At 39.8% G+C, this 19009-nt stretch overlaps 1 protein-coding gene across 6 annotated transcripts; it reads left to right on the forward strand.

Moving 5' to 3' along the window:
* Nucleotides 1–6: 6 nt before the first annotated feature.
* znf821 (zinc finger protein 821) lies at nucleotides 7–17858 on the forward strand. Of its 6 annotated transcripts, none has more exons than XM_056384045.1 (6): nucleotides 7–144; nucleotides 9053–9184; nucleotides 9327–9445; nucleotides 11122–11220; nucleotides 12222–12388; nucleotides 14060–17858. In XM_056384045.1, exons 1-6 carry the CDS (start codon nucleotides 141–143, stop codon nucleotides 15048–15050), a joined length of 1512 nt encoding a protein of 503 aa, XP_056240020.1. In that variant the 5' UTR covers nucleotides 7–140; the 3' UTR covers nucleotides 15051–17858. The 6 variants fall into 6 exon arrangements, with proteins under 6 accessions (XP_056240020.1, XP_056240014.1, XP_056240008.1 ...); XM_056384039.1 differs by lacking the exon at nucleotides 7–144 and adding an exon at nucleotides 2596–3023 and having other exon boundaries at nucleotides 9330–9445; nucleotides 11125–11220; XM_056384033.1 differs by lacking the exon at nucleotides 7–144 and adding an exon at nucleotides 2600–3023 and having other exon boundaries at nucleotides 9330–9445.
* The last annotated feature ends 1151 nt before the right edge of the window (nucleotides 17859–19009 follow it).

Below are 19009 nucleotides of genomic sequence, written 5' to 3' on the forward strand. Positions count from 1 at the left end.
ATCCCAGAGGTTTGTGAAAGAAGCGCGGACTGGCTGTCGCACCGAGCACAACCTCATCACCAACGTACACTAACCTTAGCTCGTACCACAGGACCTCTGCCCGGGACTCCCATCTGATATGCCAGTGTTCACTGGACACCATGGGTAATAGTTGAATTGTGTCTTCATGGTCATGAGAAATATAGCTAGGTGACTGTACTTTTAATCCTGCTTATCACTTGCTAGTTGCTGTCTAGCTAGTAAGCTTCTTCTCTTCCATCATTCTCGCATTGACAATAAAGGGCTAACGTTAGGCTTGTTAATGTTAGCCAGCTAGCTTACGTTAATGTTATCTCATTGATCTGATTGGCTGTTTGACCCTAAATAAATGTGCATAACGTGGCTTTCAGTCTGAAAGTTAATGTATAGCATCGGTCACTTGTCATGCAAACGTCGTAAATTTAATGACACGATGAGATTGTTTTGTTGAGATGGCATATTTTCTCTTATCCTTGCGGAGGAATACATTTTTACCCTGTCAATGTCGTGCTGCGGTCCGTTTACTCGTGGCAGTCAGTGATGACGACTACATGTAATGTTATGACATTAGCAGTCCAGTGGTTGGGAGCGCCCTCTAGTGTTGATACTGTGCTGTCCAAGAAATGGTGCCTTAGGTTGGGCTTGGTTAATGCTTTGTTAACTCTGTAGATACCGCATCAAGTCTAAGTAAGTAAAAGCTGGATACAGGGTAACATTTAGATTAAGGTTGAAATCAAGCTAGTCAAGTTGGGAATGGTATTCAAAGTCATTATGATCAAACGTAAAGTCAGATGGAAATAACATACTGTTGCAGTTAGGTGTAATGAATGATTAAATTACAAAAACAACAATCAAAGTGGTGTAACAAAAAGCAATGTTAGTGTCATATATGAAGATTATCCAATGTCCTTTTAACAATCCTAGGATTAGATGCAGCGATTGTTATGTGATTTGAGGACTTGAACCTGTTGTGCATGTGCTTGGAGCCTGACTGTGTTAAAATGATCATAAAACTGTAGTAACAAAACAGGAAATCTGCTGGATGGGGAGTCAGAGGTGGAAAGTACCTTCTAACATTCTTCTAGTTGTTTTCATTTCATATGGAAACACTGAAAAAAATCTTAGCTAATGACTTACTTTGACAAATGTCCATCCTGTCTCAAGATACAGACTTTTATTTCTTGCAAATTCTTGAAACGAACAGAGCTTCTCAAGGAACAAGTGAAATTTTATTACCCTGTTGACAGAATTACAACCCAAGTGTTGCTGTGAATTAAGGAGTAAAGGACACGTTAAGACATGGCTTGCAGTGAAAAATGTTAGATATTATTAACCATAGCTATCAATATTCAGCAAACATTTATATAGAGATTATCAAGAGTACCCATAAACTGACACCTGTTCAGACTGTGGCAGAAAATGAACAGGGTGGTTTTAAAATTCCACAGCAAAACATATAATGGTGAGTGGAGATATTGATGCTAATTGTTGTGTATGATGATATTAGTTAATGTGAGTTTTCCTATTGGAAATGTGGCCTCAAGACTTTTTTCTGAATATTATGCAGCACTGTTATAACAGTCTTTAAACTTCGGCCTGCTTCCTGCTTGGCCAGAGGCTTATCATCTGGGTGAATAAACAGCACTCCTACCAACACTCACTCACACAGGCCTATCTCACACCGCAGGAATACAAAGTTACCCTCATAACTTTGCTGAGTAAAATTCAAAACCTGTGAACAGCATCTTAAGTTTAAAGGGTCTGTACATCTAAATAACAAAACATGTTTAATCAAAAATATATTATAAAGATATATATTGTATTATAATCTAAACATATATATTATTTATTTAAGAACAAGTAGTATATAACCATGTTGATGGTTTTGGTTTAATGAGACCAGGTTTTGAGATACCTACCTCTTAGTTTTCTGCTGCTACCCAAAACAATAATTTAATGGATGTGAGTGGAATTAAATTTTTCATGCTTTCAGCATTTTAAAAAAAGAATTTAAAATTTTGAACAGCAATATGGCTTTCCAGAAACAGTTTTCTGGTTACTGTGAGTAATCCATGCTATCAACAGTTTTCATTGCATCTACATCCACAGTCCTGTTTAGTCAGACGCATCCCAGTGACAATCAGACTTATACACTGCTTATTATTATCAGCCCATATTCTTATTAAAGATACAGAATATCAAAAATTGTAGCCTATATGGTTTTGGCCAGTTACTAAAACAAATTTAAAAACGGAAATGCCAAATATACATTTGGTCAACAATTTGGTCACTGAAACAGTGTCACCTCAAGTCAACATATATATAAATATATGCGTGTGCGTGCGTGCGTGTGTGTATATATATATATATATATATATGTGTGTGTGTGTATATATGCACACACACACACACACACACACACACACACACACACACACACACACTTCAAGGTACTATGACTTGCCTTTAAAAAGTGAGGTTTTTGTACATCGTCGTCTTTTCTCCCACACGACTTGAACGCAGCAGAGTATCTTTAACATGAACTCCCCATCGCCCCTGCATATCCCACAATCCTGTTCGGTGTGGCTTCATCGGTTTTACGTTAGAGATCAGCTGAGCTCGTGCATCGCTGCAGTGAGTGCGCGGGTGCCAGCTACTCGGGATCGGAGCGGCTCGGGGCTGCTCGGTGTGTCTCTGGACATAATTTTAACCCCCCTGGTCGGCTGGAGACGGGGCTCTCTTAACGGCTGCAAGAATGTGACGCTTTTACGAATCCGTTTTTTTTATTTTTTTTAACCCAAGAAAATGACCGAGTAAATGATTTGATCAGATTTTTTTATTTATTAGTATTTCGTTCATCATCTGTCCTCACAGCGCGGAATACACCTGGATGGTCTCTGTGTAACAGTCCGGGGTGAGGAGGAGATACCATTTTTTTTCATTCTTACCGGGAGTGGGCAATAATATGTCCAGGCGAAAACAGACCAACCCCTTCAAAGTTAACTGTAGGTATTCCAGGTATCGTCTAATGCCATTCCACGAGTTATTTATCCATGTCACGTCCATTATCCGTCTATTCTTTGATTGTTTGACAGGAATATATTGATTTTATTTTTTTTATTTTTTTTCGTTTGCGAGCAGTGTTGTAATTACTTTCCGTAATATATTAAACCATCAAGACACAGGGTTCATCATGGCATATCATTACATACTCTGTCGTGTTATTTTATGTTAGCAGCTTACATTTAAATATCATAGGTATTTTTATAGATTTGGGTTTGCATGAAAACGTTTCCTTGTCAGAGTGGTGATGGATATCTCACTTTCATTTTGGCTTGTAGTTTGTAGTGTGACAATACAGCACGAGTCTTTATTGGCTGAGCTATGATTTTTTTTTTCCTTTTGATTATTTCGCCTCTTGTTCTGGAGTTATATGGACATAATAGAAGTAAACTATTAATTAAATTTAAATTCTGGGTAAATACAAAAAAAAATGAAATGATAAGTTACCCAGTCAATAAGTAAAAATAAATAAATAAACATACAAAAAAGCATTAGAAAACATTCAGTACTTACTTAAAGTTAATACTTTGACAAACTTAAAGCAAGCAATATTCATAAACTGGTAATGTAGAATGATGGTCATCACGTTCAGCTCTTGCCAAACATGAGATACATGGTCTTGCAACCTAATCATGTAAACATCTCTGTTTTCAAATGTATCATTTGTGCAAACTTTGAGTGCCATGCTGCGAGATTCAAAATGCATATCATTCATTTGTGTGTTTACTAAGTAGACTGATTCATAAGAAGCCTTCTGATAACATTTTCCTCTAGTTAGTCTGCGTATGTCAGGCCTTGTGGCTAACCATATTTCTGTTTGCTCATTTCTGTAGATTAACCTGACAAGAATATGTCATAGGTGTTATGAAGAGGCTTAAAGTCACACCCTGACTAGCATGACATTAAACCGTAATCAGAGGGGACAAGCGTTTCAGCTTTTACACTCTGAGGATCTGCTTGATGTCAGTTCAGTTTGCTCTGACATGTCAGTTTCAGTACAAGATTACAGGAAAGCAATTGAGAGCACATAGTCAGCAAAACTGATTAAAGCGCCAGTTATTCAAAACAGGTGATATTGCTTTGTGTCTTAAGATGACAGCTTTTGCTGAAATCAGTGCTTCTGTTTCTCCCTTTCTTCCTTTTTTAGAATGAATTATTTACAGTATTTCTTGCTACACTAAGTCTATTCATGATCGATTAGTTAATTGACAGAGAATTAACTGGCAACAATTTTGATAATCAAGCCTTCCAAGCAAAAACACCAAACATCATCTAGTGTCAGCTTCTGTATCTGCTGTTTGTCTCTGATATCATTGTAAACTGAATATTTGTAAGGCTTGGACTGTTGGTCAGATAAAGTAGTCTGTTTGAAGATGTCATCTTTGGCTGTGGGAAATTAATTTTCACTATTTTCTGACATTCATGGGCCTAATCATTAATCAATTAATTGAGAAAATAATCAGCAGATTTATCAATAATGAAAATAACCGTTAGTTGGTTTGCAGCCTCTAGTATCATCTTTCCACTTCCAATTTATATCAAATTGATTGTATTGAAACGGATAGCAGGAATTCTGGGGAGACCCCTGATGTGGGTATATTGTTGGTGTTGCCCCCCCTCGTGGCGTTGCCTCTGGCCTTTCTGCCCCCTAGATCCCCTTGTTGGTGGACAGCATGCTGACCTCTTAAATACTCCTCAGTCCGCAGAAGGGGATTTCCCAGTGTAATCTACTGAAGTTATGTGTGCTGCAGCCCTCCTTTCTAAACATAGTTTATTTAAACTGCTGTTGAAATACATCTTGCACTTGCGACTGCAGTAATCCCTGTGAGCTAATTAGCTCAGTTGCTGCTCTGTAACACCTCTATAAGAGCCCAGAGTGGGAGCTGAAAACTCTCAGGAGGGCCCCATACAATGCAGTGTTAGCATATGTTAGTGCACTTCATGCTGTGACAAATGCCACAACACTTTTTCGACTGACAAGCCGTACCTCCTGCCATATCACTGGAGTGTCCAGGCACCATGTTGTGTGCATTGAATTTCTTTTGCTTTGCCTTGATTGTTGTACCTGCCTTTTCATGTGAATTATGAATCACATGCACAGAGCTGTCCCCCCCCAGAGAGCGTCAGACCAGACAGACAGACTGACAGACCAGACAGGCAGGGAGACAGTCTGACAGGCAGGCGTGCGGGCGGGCCGACACACACACACACACACACACACACACACACAAAGGGAATTCCAGACAATAATACATCAGTCCTGTCTGTGTTGTTATTTGTTTTCCTCCTTAAGTTTGATGTACAACAACACCAGGAGAAACAGCATTATATAAGAGTTAATTAGGATCGAAGTTACTGCATGTTCTCTGCAGAAAAGGGGAATGAGTCCTTCAGGTTGACATAAATAGTTAGTTTGTGTAACAGTATAGGTGGATCTACTACTGTGGTTTCAGTATACACCCTGAAAAACTCTGTTTCTTTGAGTTAAAAGTTAAAAATTACAAACATTTAATATTTTTGAGTAAGTGGACACATCTTTGCTTACAGAACTTTTTGTTTATTACATTTCATCTCATGTGAAAAGTACAGTTTTAAGTCCAGCCTTTCGTGCACCTGTTTCTCTCAAGTTTCTGAACTTGGTTTTCAAAGACTCAAAAATAAGATCTTTCCCCCACATGTGCTGCAGCACCTCAGCACAAATGTTTCCTGATTATATGTGATGGCTGTGTGCTTTCATGATGACAGTGTAGTCTTGTGGCCGAATCATAGTATGTAAATATTACTTTTTTTTTGTAATCACCAAGCAGAAGGAGAACTCAAGGGGAACTGAGGTTAATACCAGGCAGCAAACTAACCAGAGAAAGTATTCTTCAAGAAAAATGGTTAATCACTTCATCCTCTTCTCTGTAATATCAGGTCACCAGTTAATCAGAGTGAGAATTGATCAGATGTCTGGCCCACCATCCTGTGTGTGTGTGTGTGTGTGTGTGTGTGTGTGTGTGTGTGTGTGTGTGTGTGTGTGTGTGTGTGTGTGTGTGTGTGTGTGTGTGTGTGTGTGTGTGTTGTGTGTGTGTGTGTGTGTGTGTGTGTGTGTGTGTGTGTGTGTGTGTGTGTGTGTGTGTGTGTGGGGATGGAAGACAGAGGCCCCTGCACTTCCTGCAGATTCAGACAGTGTTGTGTGTCTGCGTGTGTGTGTTTTGGAGGGGACGGCGGCTGAAAAGAAGGGGGGGGGGTGAATTCAACAGGACCCCCATTGCTTGGTGTTTGAGTAGAGTTTTGGCATTCTATCTTTTGTCTGTTTTGTTTTGCGCGCTTACCCCCCCATACCCTCCCCTCCCTCCTCCTCCTCTTCTCTCCCTCTTCTGTGTGTCTGTTGGCTGATGAGTTTGTCTCTTTGTCTGGATTCAGTCAGACACTGCGTCACCTCCTGCCTACAGACACACAGACTCAGAGATAACATCACAGTGGCAGAGACTGGGGGGGGGGGGGGGGGTCGAGGAGAGACAGATGTACAGACAGAGCCCTAGCAGTGGGGGGATGGGTATCTCTCACACATCAATCATTGGCTATGTGCCGTGAAGCAAGCTTGTTGTAGTAGTTCATAGTTCAATACTCCGACCCCACTCTACCAGTGCTATGAATGCTTGCATTTCTGTGGGAAAAGTGCCCAAACTGCGTTCACATACCAACTTCTCGCCAGTAGCAGCCAATAGTAGCAAAATAGTAGATTGACAAACCTCAAGATTATACTTCTGTTTTCCTCCAATATACAGAAAGAGTGTGTGTGTTTGTGTGTGTGTGTGTGTGTGTGTGTGTGTGTGTGTGTGTGTGCGTGTGTGCGCGAGTGTGTGTGCGTGTGTATGTGCGTGCAATACCTCAGGATTGTGACAAGGGCTGTAATTACTTCTGTCAGACTCAGGTAACTGAAGTCAGGATCTCTCTCCCATCTCTGCTCTGTGTTAATGGAGAGAGAGCACACGGGGGAAGAAAATTGGATTTTAAGTTTTCATTAATTTCAGCTATCTGAAGTGGAAGTGGGACGTTCTTGTTTGTGAATACCAGAGGAGCTTTCAAACAAAATGTCTCCAATAAAGCAGTGTTTGGCAGTTAAATATAGGCCTGCAGGGTCAAGTGTAATAATAAGAAAAGTGAAGGTATTTTATCGAATCCTGCAATCACCAGGGCAACTATAAAGCAAAGAATAGCATCACAAGGAGTTAAATGAGCCACATATGGGCTGTCATGGTATGAAGCTTTATCCTCCCCCTCAGAGCTGATGGTATAGATATGGAGGTAGCTAGAGCTACATACAAGCAGGGAGGACAGAGGGCGAGCCAGGCTGTTCAGTGTGTGGGTGGTACTGAGAGAGAGAGAGTGAGATAGAGAGAAACACAGTGAGTTGCAAGGCAGTTAGCTAGAGGAAAATAGTGCAGCCTGCTTCCCCTGTGGGACTGCAGCATAGCTGTCGAACAGAGCAGGCATGTATCTGTGAGGGTATATGTGTGTGAAAAAATGGGGGTTGGGATGCAAATGAAGTTAACGTGTGTGCTAACGTATGTTAGTGAGCTTGCCTTGCTGGCTTAGCATTCATTACGTTCCAGTGTCGGACTGTTCATATGAAAGCAGCCTTATCGATGAAGAATGTCTCGTGGTCCACGTCTTCAGTGAATCCAAGAAGTCTTGAGAAAAATGTAGAATTGTATAAATAACTGAGTTTTGTTTTTGTTTTTTTTCTTTTTTTGGTGGACTGTGTTGTTCCGATTATAGGTTTCTCTTTTGTTGCCATATATTGTTAACTGCAATAATCTGGATCATTCCATTCACCATGGATCATTAACCAAATCGCAAATTGTTCTGAGAGGCCTGGATACATTTTATGTCCTCCAAAAATCTTAAAGAATTTTAACATCATGGACAAAACAAGAGCCCTCAGCTATAGGTGACTGCACTTGTGTTGAAAAATTCACACCTTCTTGTGGTATGCTTTAACAGTAAATGTTTCTATGTGGCAAAGGAGATAAAGCACTCATGCAGGATGCAGTGTATGGGTAAAAGAAGGCTTCTCACTTAATTTACTTAATTTCTTGACATTAGCTCATTAGCTCCATACTAAATATCATGATTCATCTTATTTTAAAAAGCAGGTTGTTTGTGAAATGATTTCCTCAACGACAGGAGCTGCCTCTATGGTACACAGTCATAGGGGCGTCTGTCTGTGTGCAGACACCCACTGCCTGTATTCTTCATGGTATGCAGGAAATTGCAGTACATTGTCATTCAAAAACAGTCTTCTATATTGCAAAACTTCAGAGATAGGCTTGTTTTTCCATTCATGTGCTCCACACCTTTTTATGCAATTACAAACATAAAAGTTATTTATTTATAGCTATTTATTAATTCCAGTTCTTTGCCTGTCATACCAGTTTCATTTAGTACTTAGCTTGGAATTATACAATATATATTATTACTGTATATTATTGCATATATACAGTATAGTGATACAATACATTTTGTGTAAAATCATTAGAGGAATATAACCAGATAGGAATGACTGTTTTTGACTAATCCAGTAGATTAGAAGTAAATATGAAAAATGTCAAAGCACTTTATTAAATTGATGCAAAAATGATATTAAAAACTTAATAACAATCATGGGCAAATACACCCACAATATTAAACAGGCAGATACACAATATAAATGGTCTACTGCCAAATCTCTGATGATAGACAATATGATATAGATGTATATCGTCATATATATCATATACGGTAAATGTTGTTCTTTTTTTGTATCTCGCTCACTACTCATGTTTTAACCATATATTTTCTTGTAGGTGTGGCCCATACAATCCCCTGACTTTTGTTAATAGCATCACGGGAGATCTCCTCACTTTTTCTCTCCAGTCCGAACAGTCCACCGTGCCCATGGGAAACACTTATCTTCCGATTGCTACTGTCTCTCTATCTCCAGGGCCATTCCACACTTCAGGCATCACAGGATTTCAGCACACTATTAACATGGATGGCAGGGACGAATTCACCGAAGACAGTGAATGCTGCAGCAACAACTCCCAGGAAGTCCACGGGCAGGATAGCATTTCAGGTACAGGATAAAATGACGGGACAGAGAAGGACGGGATGGACTCTGTAGGAACATCCTCGGACTGAGGGGTGTTAGTGAGAGTAAGCCCTGCTCTGTGTTTTGTTGTCTGTCTGTATTGATAGGGCTGTGTTTGCCTCCATAGAAGACAGCGATAGTGATCCTGACAACCACGGTGAAGACTCGTCCTCCAACACCTCAGCTGACGACCACATGACCACCAAGAGAACACAGTGCCGCCTACAAGGAGCGGGAGTCAAAGAGGTGAGTGGGCTGGTACCCCCACCAAACATCAAAAAATGGGCTGGAAGAATAATGAGCACATTAATCCTAGTGTGTTTTTATGATGGTGCCACAGTGTTAGTTCTTTTCATAGTGGTATTGTTTATTTTGTTCATAATATTTGGCCTCGTCTTTAATAAGTTTGAGTGCTGCCTATATATATTACACTGCGGTGGTGCGGCATGAACGTGCAAACAAAACTCCACAGAGATAAATTATTGACAAGGATCTGCCCTTCATCTCTCTGCAGGCCCAGTTTCATTTTGAGTTATGTGGTGCATAGTATGTTTCTAGCATGTTTAGAAATGTGGCTGCAATGGTGGCAAGCCTTTTGTAGGCTGTGGTGATGATAAGCTTAATAGCCAGAGGTTTTGTCATCCATCACCAGTGCGTGAAGCAGCAGTTGATGTGAATTTTAATTTGGGTATAGATGTTCTCTGTGTGAAATATTAGTTATTAGAATGTAGTATTGCAGTATTTGCTGCAGTTTTAATGGGTTTAGCTTAAGTTGCTCCACAGATCCATTTAACTGTGGTTTTCATAGCTAATGTGTTGCCCAAATTAGAGAAAAATAGCAGATAATTTGAATGGATATCTGTCATATGTGCCATTTTCACAGTGGTTCCTTCTCATCAGATCATCTGTTATAACTTTAAAATACAAACTGATGGAAGATAGAGAACATCTTGCAATGGGATCAAACAGCCGTGGTGCCCGTAAACATGTTGATGCTCCGACTACTCTGTAGTCATTACTACATTATTACATGACTACTCATTACTCATGGCTCAAACCACACCCATTTTCATGCTTGGCCTTCATTGTGATCTCAGCTACATCTACTGTAGACTGTAGCTTGCACAATCGTGATGCTTCATGCTGAAAAAATCTCCAGATCTACAGATATGTAAAGACCTGCCAAATTACTCAAAATCACCGCTGTGGTAGTTTCCGCTACAGTAGTCAGTCGTACAGTGTCTCCAGGACTACATTTTGCCATGATGAGACACACACACTCACACAGACTCACAAGGTGAAAACAATACCAGCCTTGCTGTCGTGGCTGATAAGTAGACTGCTACCCAATTTATAAAAACTGAAAATAAAAATGACAAACACTTGAATGGACTTGTGATAGACTTGAAGAGAACACCCCTGGTAGCAACCAATATGTTTTATGCTCAGACCTTCTGTTTGAAAAGGTTCTGTATTTCAGCTTGTGTGTGAGTCACATCTGTGACAGCACACAGCATCATGTCACCCTCAGTGAGTCACTGGGGCTTGTGAGAATTTTGCTCATTCATACACTCAACACATCATCATCTAAGACTTGCAGAAATGCCTCAACTGGAAAGGTGAAAGGAGTAATGACTCCGCAAAGGCCCGCTTCAGTTTGATACTTAAATCACACCCGTCAAGATACAAACAGCGAGTCTTCTACAAATAAGATTGTATACAATAACTCAAATATGGTTTAATCTACTTTTACAAATTGTTGTAAAATAATATCAAAATGGATATGATATCCTGTCACACTGCTATGAAGTGAAAATTAGGTTGCAGAGATGTTGTGATGTAGGTATACTTACACATAGCATATTGCATATAGCACTGATTTTGTTCCAAAATGTGTTTTAATGGTGCTTGGTTTTCCTCAGGAGAGCGAGGAAGGGGCAGACCACATCAACAACTTTGTTTGTCCTCTCTGCACGCTGGATTTCAGCAGCCCTGAGAAGCTCATCTCCCATGTCTACCAGGTGAAAACGATATTGTCTCGTCTGTCCTAATCTAGTACAGATCCTTTATTGCAGCTTGTTTCTAATAAGGTACCTACCACTGTAGGTCATCACCTTTAAAGCTCCCTAAGTAGCTTTCAGCATCAGCACTTAGGGGAAATGCAGGTTCTGGGAGAAGGTGTTGACTTGTGTGATCCAATCTAGTGCTTAGAGTTGGTTTACAAGTTAATACAATCTTAAATTGGTTACAGTTCAAATGATCAAAAAAATCAGATTCAAATATTTTAAGGATGATTCTATATTTTCTGGTTGTAAATGATGACTAATTCTCTCTTTCAAATGCTAGTTGCGTTTCATCACTTCTCACAGGCTCTTTATCGCTCATTTCTCAGTGATCAACACCTTCCATTCTCATTATACGTGTCTTCACCAATGTGTCACTTCACATTCAGTAGATGATTTATACCTTACTTCAGCATTTTCAGAACTCACAGCATCGACGATCTGACTTTTTTTTCTTTTGTTCTTTTTTTTTTGCAAATGCCACGCAGTTTATGGTCCTTAAAGTTGCTGAAAGATGAGTGTGCATTCCATCAGCGCAATGTTTAGCGATTACTACAGCGTCTGCCGATCTAACCCTTGTGAACCGTATGCTGTTACAGTGGTAATTAAATGGTGATAAAGTAAATAACGGCAAGACCAGTTCTTGGCACTGAGTAGTCCACATAGTACCACATTTGAATGCTGCTCAAATTATTTGTAAAACTGTATGTGAAATGTCCTGTAATTTAGTTTTTACTTAGAGACTTTATTTTGAAAACTGGCTCAACTTAATTTTGTTATTCATGTGTCTGGTTATTCATACAAACATTGTTTTTTTTGTTCTTGTTTTAAATTTTGAGAACCAACTACAATGGAAAGTAGACGGTTGTCATCTCTTAATATTGGTGGTGTACTTTTAACGTGTATTTTTTTTTTTTTCCTAGTTTCTTGCTCTTATCTTGTTTTGCTGTCTTTTACAGCACACGACTATGATGAGCAACACGAAGAGCTATGTGTGCCCAGTGTGTGGGCGAGCCCTGAGTTCGCCTGGCTCACTTGGACGGCATCTTCTCATCCACTCGGAGGACCGCCTCTCCAACTGCGCTGTCTGCGGCGCACGATTCACAGACACCAACAACTTCAACAGGTTCGGCTCATTTCTACTGTAGCTCTTGTCTGAGGTCATCAATGCACATTGCTTTCATGTGTTTCAGTGGAAGAAGTTTACAGATAATTTAGATGAATTAATCTGTGTATATATGTGTATATATAGATGCATTTATATGTTTTACTGTTTTACTTCACATTCATAACATATTGCCAATAATTAAGCAGTTAAAATTGTTAAGTCAGCTGTTTCCACTGTTTTCAAGAACATAAAAGACAAATACACAAAATGAATTTAAAAAAATACAGTGTTTACCTCAGTGTTTTTTTGTTTTGTTACTTATCATATTCTTGCTGTTTGTTTATTGATACTTCAAACATTATCTATCAGTAACTTACGAAAGATCCCTTCATCAGCATATGACAAAGGCAGCAGACATGACTGATTCAGCAGGAGAATCTGTTTTTAATAGTGCTGCTTCCTCATAAAACATCACAAATGATTTTGGCAGGAGTGAAACGAATAAATTAAAAAATGAGTCGGAAAAGGTCACAATTCTTCATCAGGCAAATATTTAGATTGAATGGAGTTTTTCTTTTTGCGCCTCAAACAACATTACAAAATAAAAAAGGTGAAAATATGTCAATAATGCAGCACACTCGAACACAATGGAGCAGTGGTTCTCAAAATGTGAGATTAAGCCAGATGCAGAACAGGAGGTATGAATAAAATTAATTCTGGAATGACAGATTTAATGGAAATAAACTTGCATGTTGCTTAGCAACTACTATTACATCTCAAATTTAAACAGCACTGACAAGGTCAGAACAAACAGTAGAAGGACTAACACTGTAAGAAGTGGTAATGTGAATTTCACTGGAGTGAAAAGAAAAAGCAGAGAAAAGAAAATATTCATAAGCTATCATGATTTGCAGTTTCAGGTAAGATAGATAACGCCATAAGTACGTATAAATTAAATTAAAATAAAATAAATAAACACAGATATAAAGATATACAGAGGTTGCATGTTAGATTTGTGTGGAACAGCCATTTGATGTTGTTACAGCCAGCTACAGTTAACTGTGAATAAAGTAACTCTGGAAGCATATGTCATTGATGTTTTGTCCCCATAGTGTTATCTGTCACCGCCTGTAAGGGTGTTAATAGTGTGCACAACCTCTCTCTTAGTTAACCACGGGTCTGGTGACAGAGTGTTGCTCTTCTCTGTAACAAATACTTGGGGAACTAAGATGAAATGAGTCATCTTTTCCTTTTTTAGACAAAATAGTTTAAAGTCATGTCACTCATCTAAAAAGATGTGACAGTACAGACTGGTGGCAGTAGCTTGGACACAAGGTGTGGGCAGTATGATTTCATCATTTGTGTTGGAGACGGAAAAAACACATTGTTATATGACTTGTAAAATAAAGAATGTAGGAGGTGACTGTTTGGGGCCCTTTGTGCCAGATATGTGTCTTGAGAGTTAAATATGAATCGAAACAAAGAAAGCCACATCTGAAAAAGTGCCATTAAGTTATAACATTCATGTCTAAGCAGTTAAATTTTAAATTGTGCCTCACTCAGCTGCAGTTTGACCAGTTCAAGGGTGAAGACAGAATCAGATCAGATTCAGGAAAGAAGAAATTATCATGTTTCGAAGAAAGAATGTTTCGCTTTAACCAAGCTGATTAATTCTGTCCCCTATCACAGGGAGAAGCTTAAAGATGTCCTCGACACAACCAGGATGGATGTCAGCGATGATAGGGACACCTGTTCCATGTCCCAGTCCCTCTCCAGCAGCCCCATGGACAGCCCTGGGCCCGGTACTCGCTCCTGCCATGGACCAGGCCCCAGCCCCAGTTCATGTCAGGGTCCACGCTCATGTCAAGCACCTGACCCCAGCCCCAACTTATGTCAAGGCCATCGTACCTGCCAGGGACCTGGCCACATGTCGAGCCAGTGTCAAGGCCCCAGATCATGCCATGGCGCAGGCCCAGGATCTGGACCGTGCTCAGGCCCAGGGCCGTGCACAGGCTCTGACCAAGGACCATCCTTTCCTTCACTGCCCGACAGTCTCCTCTCTGAAGGGCCTTCGCTCGCATCTATCCCTGATGCTCTTAACTCCTCTTCCTCAGGCCTTCCTCCTATCCCCGACATCCTAAGCCCTATGCCTGTGTATCCTGCCGGGGTGCTGCTGGTGTGCAACAGCTGTGTGGCCTATCAGCAGTTAGTGGAGGCCCAGTCGCCGCTGCGAAAATGGGCTCTGCGTAGGAAGAACGAGCCCTTGGAGGCTCGCTTGCAGCGTCTAGAGCGTGAGCGCACGGCAAAGAAGAACAAGCGGGCGTGTGAGACGGATGAGGAGAGGGAACTGAGGAGGCTGCGGGACCGGGAGGCCAAGCGCATGCAGAGGATGCAGGAAACGGAGGAGCAGAGGGCACGCAGGCTGCAGCGAGACAGGGAGGCCATGCGTTTAAAGAGGGCCAACGAGACGCCTGAGAAGAGGCAAGCCAGGCTGATACGTGAGAGGGAGGCAAAGAGGATCAAGCGACGCTTGGAGAAGATCGACCCTGCTCTGAGGACACAGATAGAGCATGATCCTGCTGCGATGGCTGCTCTCACAGCAGACATGAGTCTCTTTCAGTTCCCCTGTCCTATGCCTGTCCCTTCCATCGATAATGGTCTGTTCATGAAGTTGCCCTAATTGGACCAGGCCACTGAGGGAAGGGGGGGACAACAAACTGGCTTCTAAGCAGCATCATTAACCTCTGCCGTGGTCACAGCGAACCATTCCGAGCTGGTTTTACTCCCAGCATCTTCTGTGTCGAACAGCTTCACACAAACTGCGATATTAAATACAACAAAAACTACATCAGTTTCTAATTTATTACAGTCTAGAAAACCTTGGAAACAGGGTTGAGAATGTTTCTCATTGTATGGATGATGACATAAAAGCATGTTGTAAAGAGATTTAACACAGTTCATTCTAGTAGGAGCAGTTATACTTCCTTTGAGGAAAAAAGATCTTTTGCACATGGACCTTGAGTGATGGGAGTGGGGACTCTGTAGCCACAGCCCCCTCCTCTCTGGTCCACTCCGCCAGCCCAGTGACTCGGGTTTACCGGTAGCTACACCTCTCTATTCAAGCTGCCACCATGGGTCCCTGGGAAGTTCATATTCAGTCAAACTACTACCTCAGCTGGCGCCATGATCGCGCCCTCTGTCCTGTGGCTTACTGCTTTCCAACTCCAAGCTTCCAAAGCTCTACATGTACTGTACACTACTACAGAGGATGCGGGTTGTTTTCCACAATTTGTGTTTGCATTTATCACTCAGGCTTTTTAATAGGACACAAACATTCACAGGAGGAGCAAGTGATTTACAAACACACCAGTACCACATGTATTTCCTGCATTTGATTCTGATGTTTGTAAGCAGGTAAACTCTGAATGTTTTGTCCTATTGAATTCGCCCAGAGTCGAGAAACATTCCCCCTCATCACCTGAGTTGTGTATCTTAATGCATTCATCTTTACATCCTATTTGCCAATATTTAAATCTGCTTTCTTTTCTTTTCTTTATGCTGTTACACTCCGAATACTTTGCCAATGTCATTTATTTTTTACTTTCTGTTACAGAGCGTTTCTTTGGCTCATGGTAACTCAGTCTGTGCTGCTGTTATTGTATTATTGTACTGTACAATACATTAGTTACCTCTTATATATTTTGGGCTTATCACATTAAGGAATATCGTGGTAAAATGTTAAATTAAGTGGTTAGAATGAAACAGTCACGTGTCACATTACTTGAATTCTGCCTGCAAAGACGTATTTGTTTTCCTGATTATGGATAAATTACAACATCAAAGTGGGTTAATATTATATAGAGCATCATACACAGATAATGCAACCTCTGCTTCATGCAATTTGTGTAGCATTCACTTGCTTTGTAAGGCTGCAGTACCTTCACAATGGGTAAACAGTACCACTTACATTTTTTTGCAGAAAAAAATTTATTGACTCATGACAGGTGGAAATTATTTTAAACTCATGTCTCTGTATTTTGTTTCCCTCATCCGTTACTGAGCACTGGGGCTAATTGCATGACACATACAGCCCATACTGGGAGAGAGATTCTATTAATCTATATTCATTAACCTCATTCCAGCACATATTTATGCAATATGATGTGAATATATTTTTCTTGTGAAAATGTTTGGGTTACTTTGTTTCCGTCAGCGGTATAAAATAGTTTTAATGTTTAAATTAGAGGCCATGTTTGGATATCCCTCGTTTAATTTCCTGCCTGTAAGGTTACCTCCAGTTTTTCTTGACTCCACTTCTCCAGATGCAAACATTTACAGTGTCAAATGAGAAGTTTCTGAAATATTCTTCAAAGAATATCAGAGACAGGGACGAGTACTGGTTCTGTTTGAGTCACTCCTAGATGAGAGTCAATCTACCTGGCTGTTTGTCACAGCAAATGTAACAAAGAAAAAAAAAAAGGGATTTTTTTTTTTTCTTTTTGTTTCATCCTCACAGGCTTTTCTAGGAGTGCATCAAACCTCTATGCAACAGATGTGTTATTTATTCCAAGGGAAATTAATTCACTTTTCACTGAAACTATGCAGAATGCAACTTTGATTTAAACGGACTTCAATGTAAAGAGTTTAGCTTCTCAGGCAATTTAACTCAGTGAGAGGGCTCAGAGCCAAGATACAACACCCTGGTCCATAAGAATCATTTATAGAGCTATCATATGATGTGATAGGGACAGTTTTAGGCAGTTGTGTGACTTTTCCAGAGACAGTTTGTCTTCTAAAATGTGTTTTCTCTTCGTAGTTCAGCACATGAAAACAACAGGGTCTCACTGCCATCCTACTCACGACACACTGTACCGAGGGCAGATCAGTGCTCTCGACAAAGGCTTCAGGTGTCATTTCTCTCTTCTCTCAGACTATGAATACTGGGTATTCTCAGAGGTTGCTCTTTGAAATTGCTGTGATCCCTCTTTGTCCTACAGTGGAAACACAGGGAAGAAAACTTCAGCGTCTGTGGTCTGACATACTATTGCAAAGGAAGTACTATGAACTCTGATGTGATGTTGGTCTTTACGAGCAGTACTTTCAGTATGGATTAGGTAAGCACTGCATGTCGTGAAACTGCACTTGTCCTAGAATGGTTCAATATGAGCTTGTGTTCTACTGTTAGTTTATGCCTGCCTGTTTTATACAGTTTAATCAAAAGAAAGATGTTGTTAATAACGTTGGCCTTTCTATATTAATTCTATCAGGATTTCCTCTCAATGTCCATGTTTACAAAATAAATCTCTCTGAACAAGGCCAAATGAATGAGCTAAACTGCTAATGAGAACATTCATGCTAGCTGTGATATCAATGCATTCTGACTGGATGGCCCTTTGGGGACGCCATCCTCTGTTACTGGATTAACAGATGTACAGACCATGACGAAACCTGGTGAAGAATGTGGAAATAAACATTGACTTTACTATAACACTAGTGTCCAGTGTCATTTCCCTCTTTTGTCATTTTATACACACAGGGTTCATGAATCTGGATTTAAAAAGTCCAAGTTTCTAATAAGTATATTTTAAGTATATTCAAGTTGCTTAATTTCAAACGAATTCCAATATAAAAACTTTTGAGTTAAAATTCTTTTTGAATTTAAGCTACTTGATATTTTAACCTGACATGAATTTTTAGGTCAGAATTTGACTAATTCATTAATTAATTCATATAATTTTCAGTATTTTTTTATCTGAATTAGTGAAACATTAGAAGAGGGGAGTTAAAACCACATAAATTCAAATAGATGGTTTTCAAAGTAAAATTTTCAGTTCTATATACTCTATATATAAATTTCAACACTAAGTATTCAGTAGTTCAATTTTATTATGACATTGAGTTATAATTATTAGAGCTATTATTAGCTTCCATGTTTATAGCACTGCATTTGCCAGCTATATACTTGTTACTGTAAAGATCACAATTTGACAATCAGAACATATGATAGATTTGTAAGCAGGGCTGAACAATATGCAAAAGAAATCATATTGGGGTAAATTATAGTGGGAATGGTAATTTTTGCATCTCATTTCATTCAAAAAAAGTATAAAAATGATGTTTGCTGGGGTCTGTACCAAACAAGCATGTTCCCTTACATCTGGTGAATGATTTTTAGGCCGGGGCATCTCTGCAACACCACAATGCTTCATTTATGGCATGTTGTGACACATCAAAAAATTGGGGCTCCTGCAATTTTGATGTTGCGCTTGGCAATATCAAAATTGCAATTTCGATAATATTTTGATCAATTGTGCAGCCCTACTTGTAATGTATGATTAGTCGTTAAACCCCCGAACAGTATATAAAGTGGTTCAATTAGCTCCCCTTTAATCAGCTACAGCATTAAAATTGTTCTTTTATTTTGAAGCATACACCAATTATATAATGCTCTAATAGGGTCCATTCTATTGCCTTATGAATACTAATACTTAAAGCACATGTTGCTAATAATGCTTTTGAACTTGTTCTTGGTTAAAATTATGAATGCAGGACGTTTGCACTGAGGTATTGCTACTTTTACTTTAGTAAAAGATCTCAATACTTCTTCCACCACTAAAAAGAAAAAAAAAAAAAAAAAAA

This window comes from Seriola aureovittata, chromosome 1, assembly GCF_021018895.1.
Source record: "Seriola aureovittata isolate HTS-2021-v1 ecotype China chromosome 1, ASM2101889v1, whole genome shotgun sequence".
Classification (NCBI taxonomy): Eukaryota; Metazoa; Chordata; class Actinopteri; order Carangiformes; family Carangidae; genus Seriola; species Seriola aureovittata.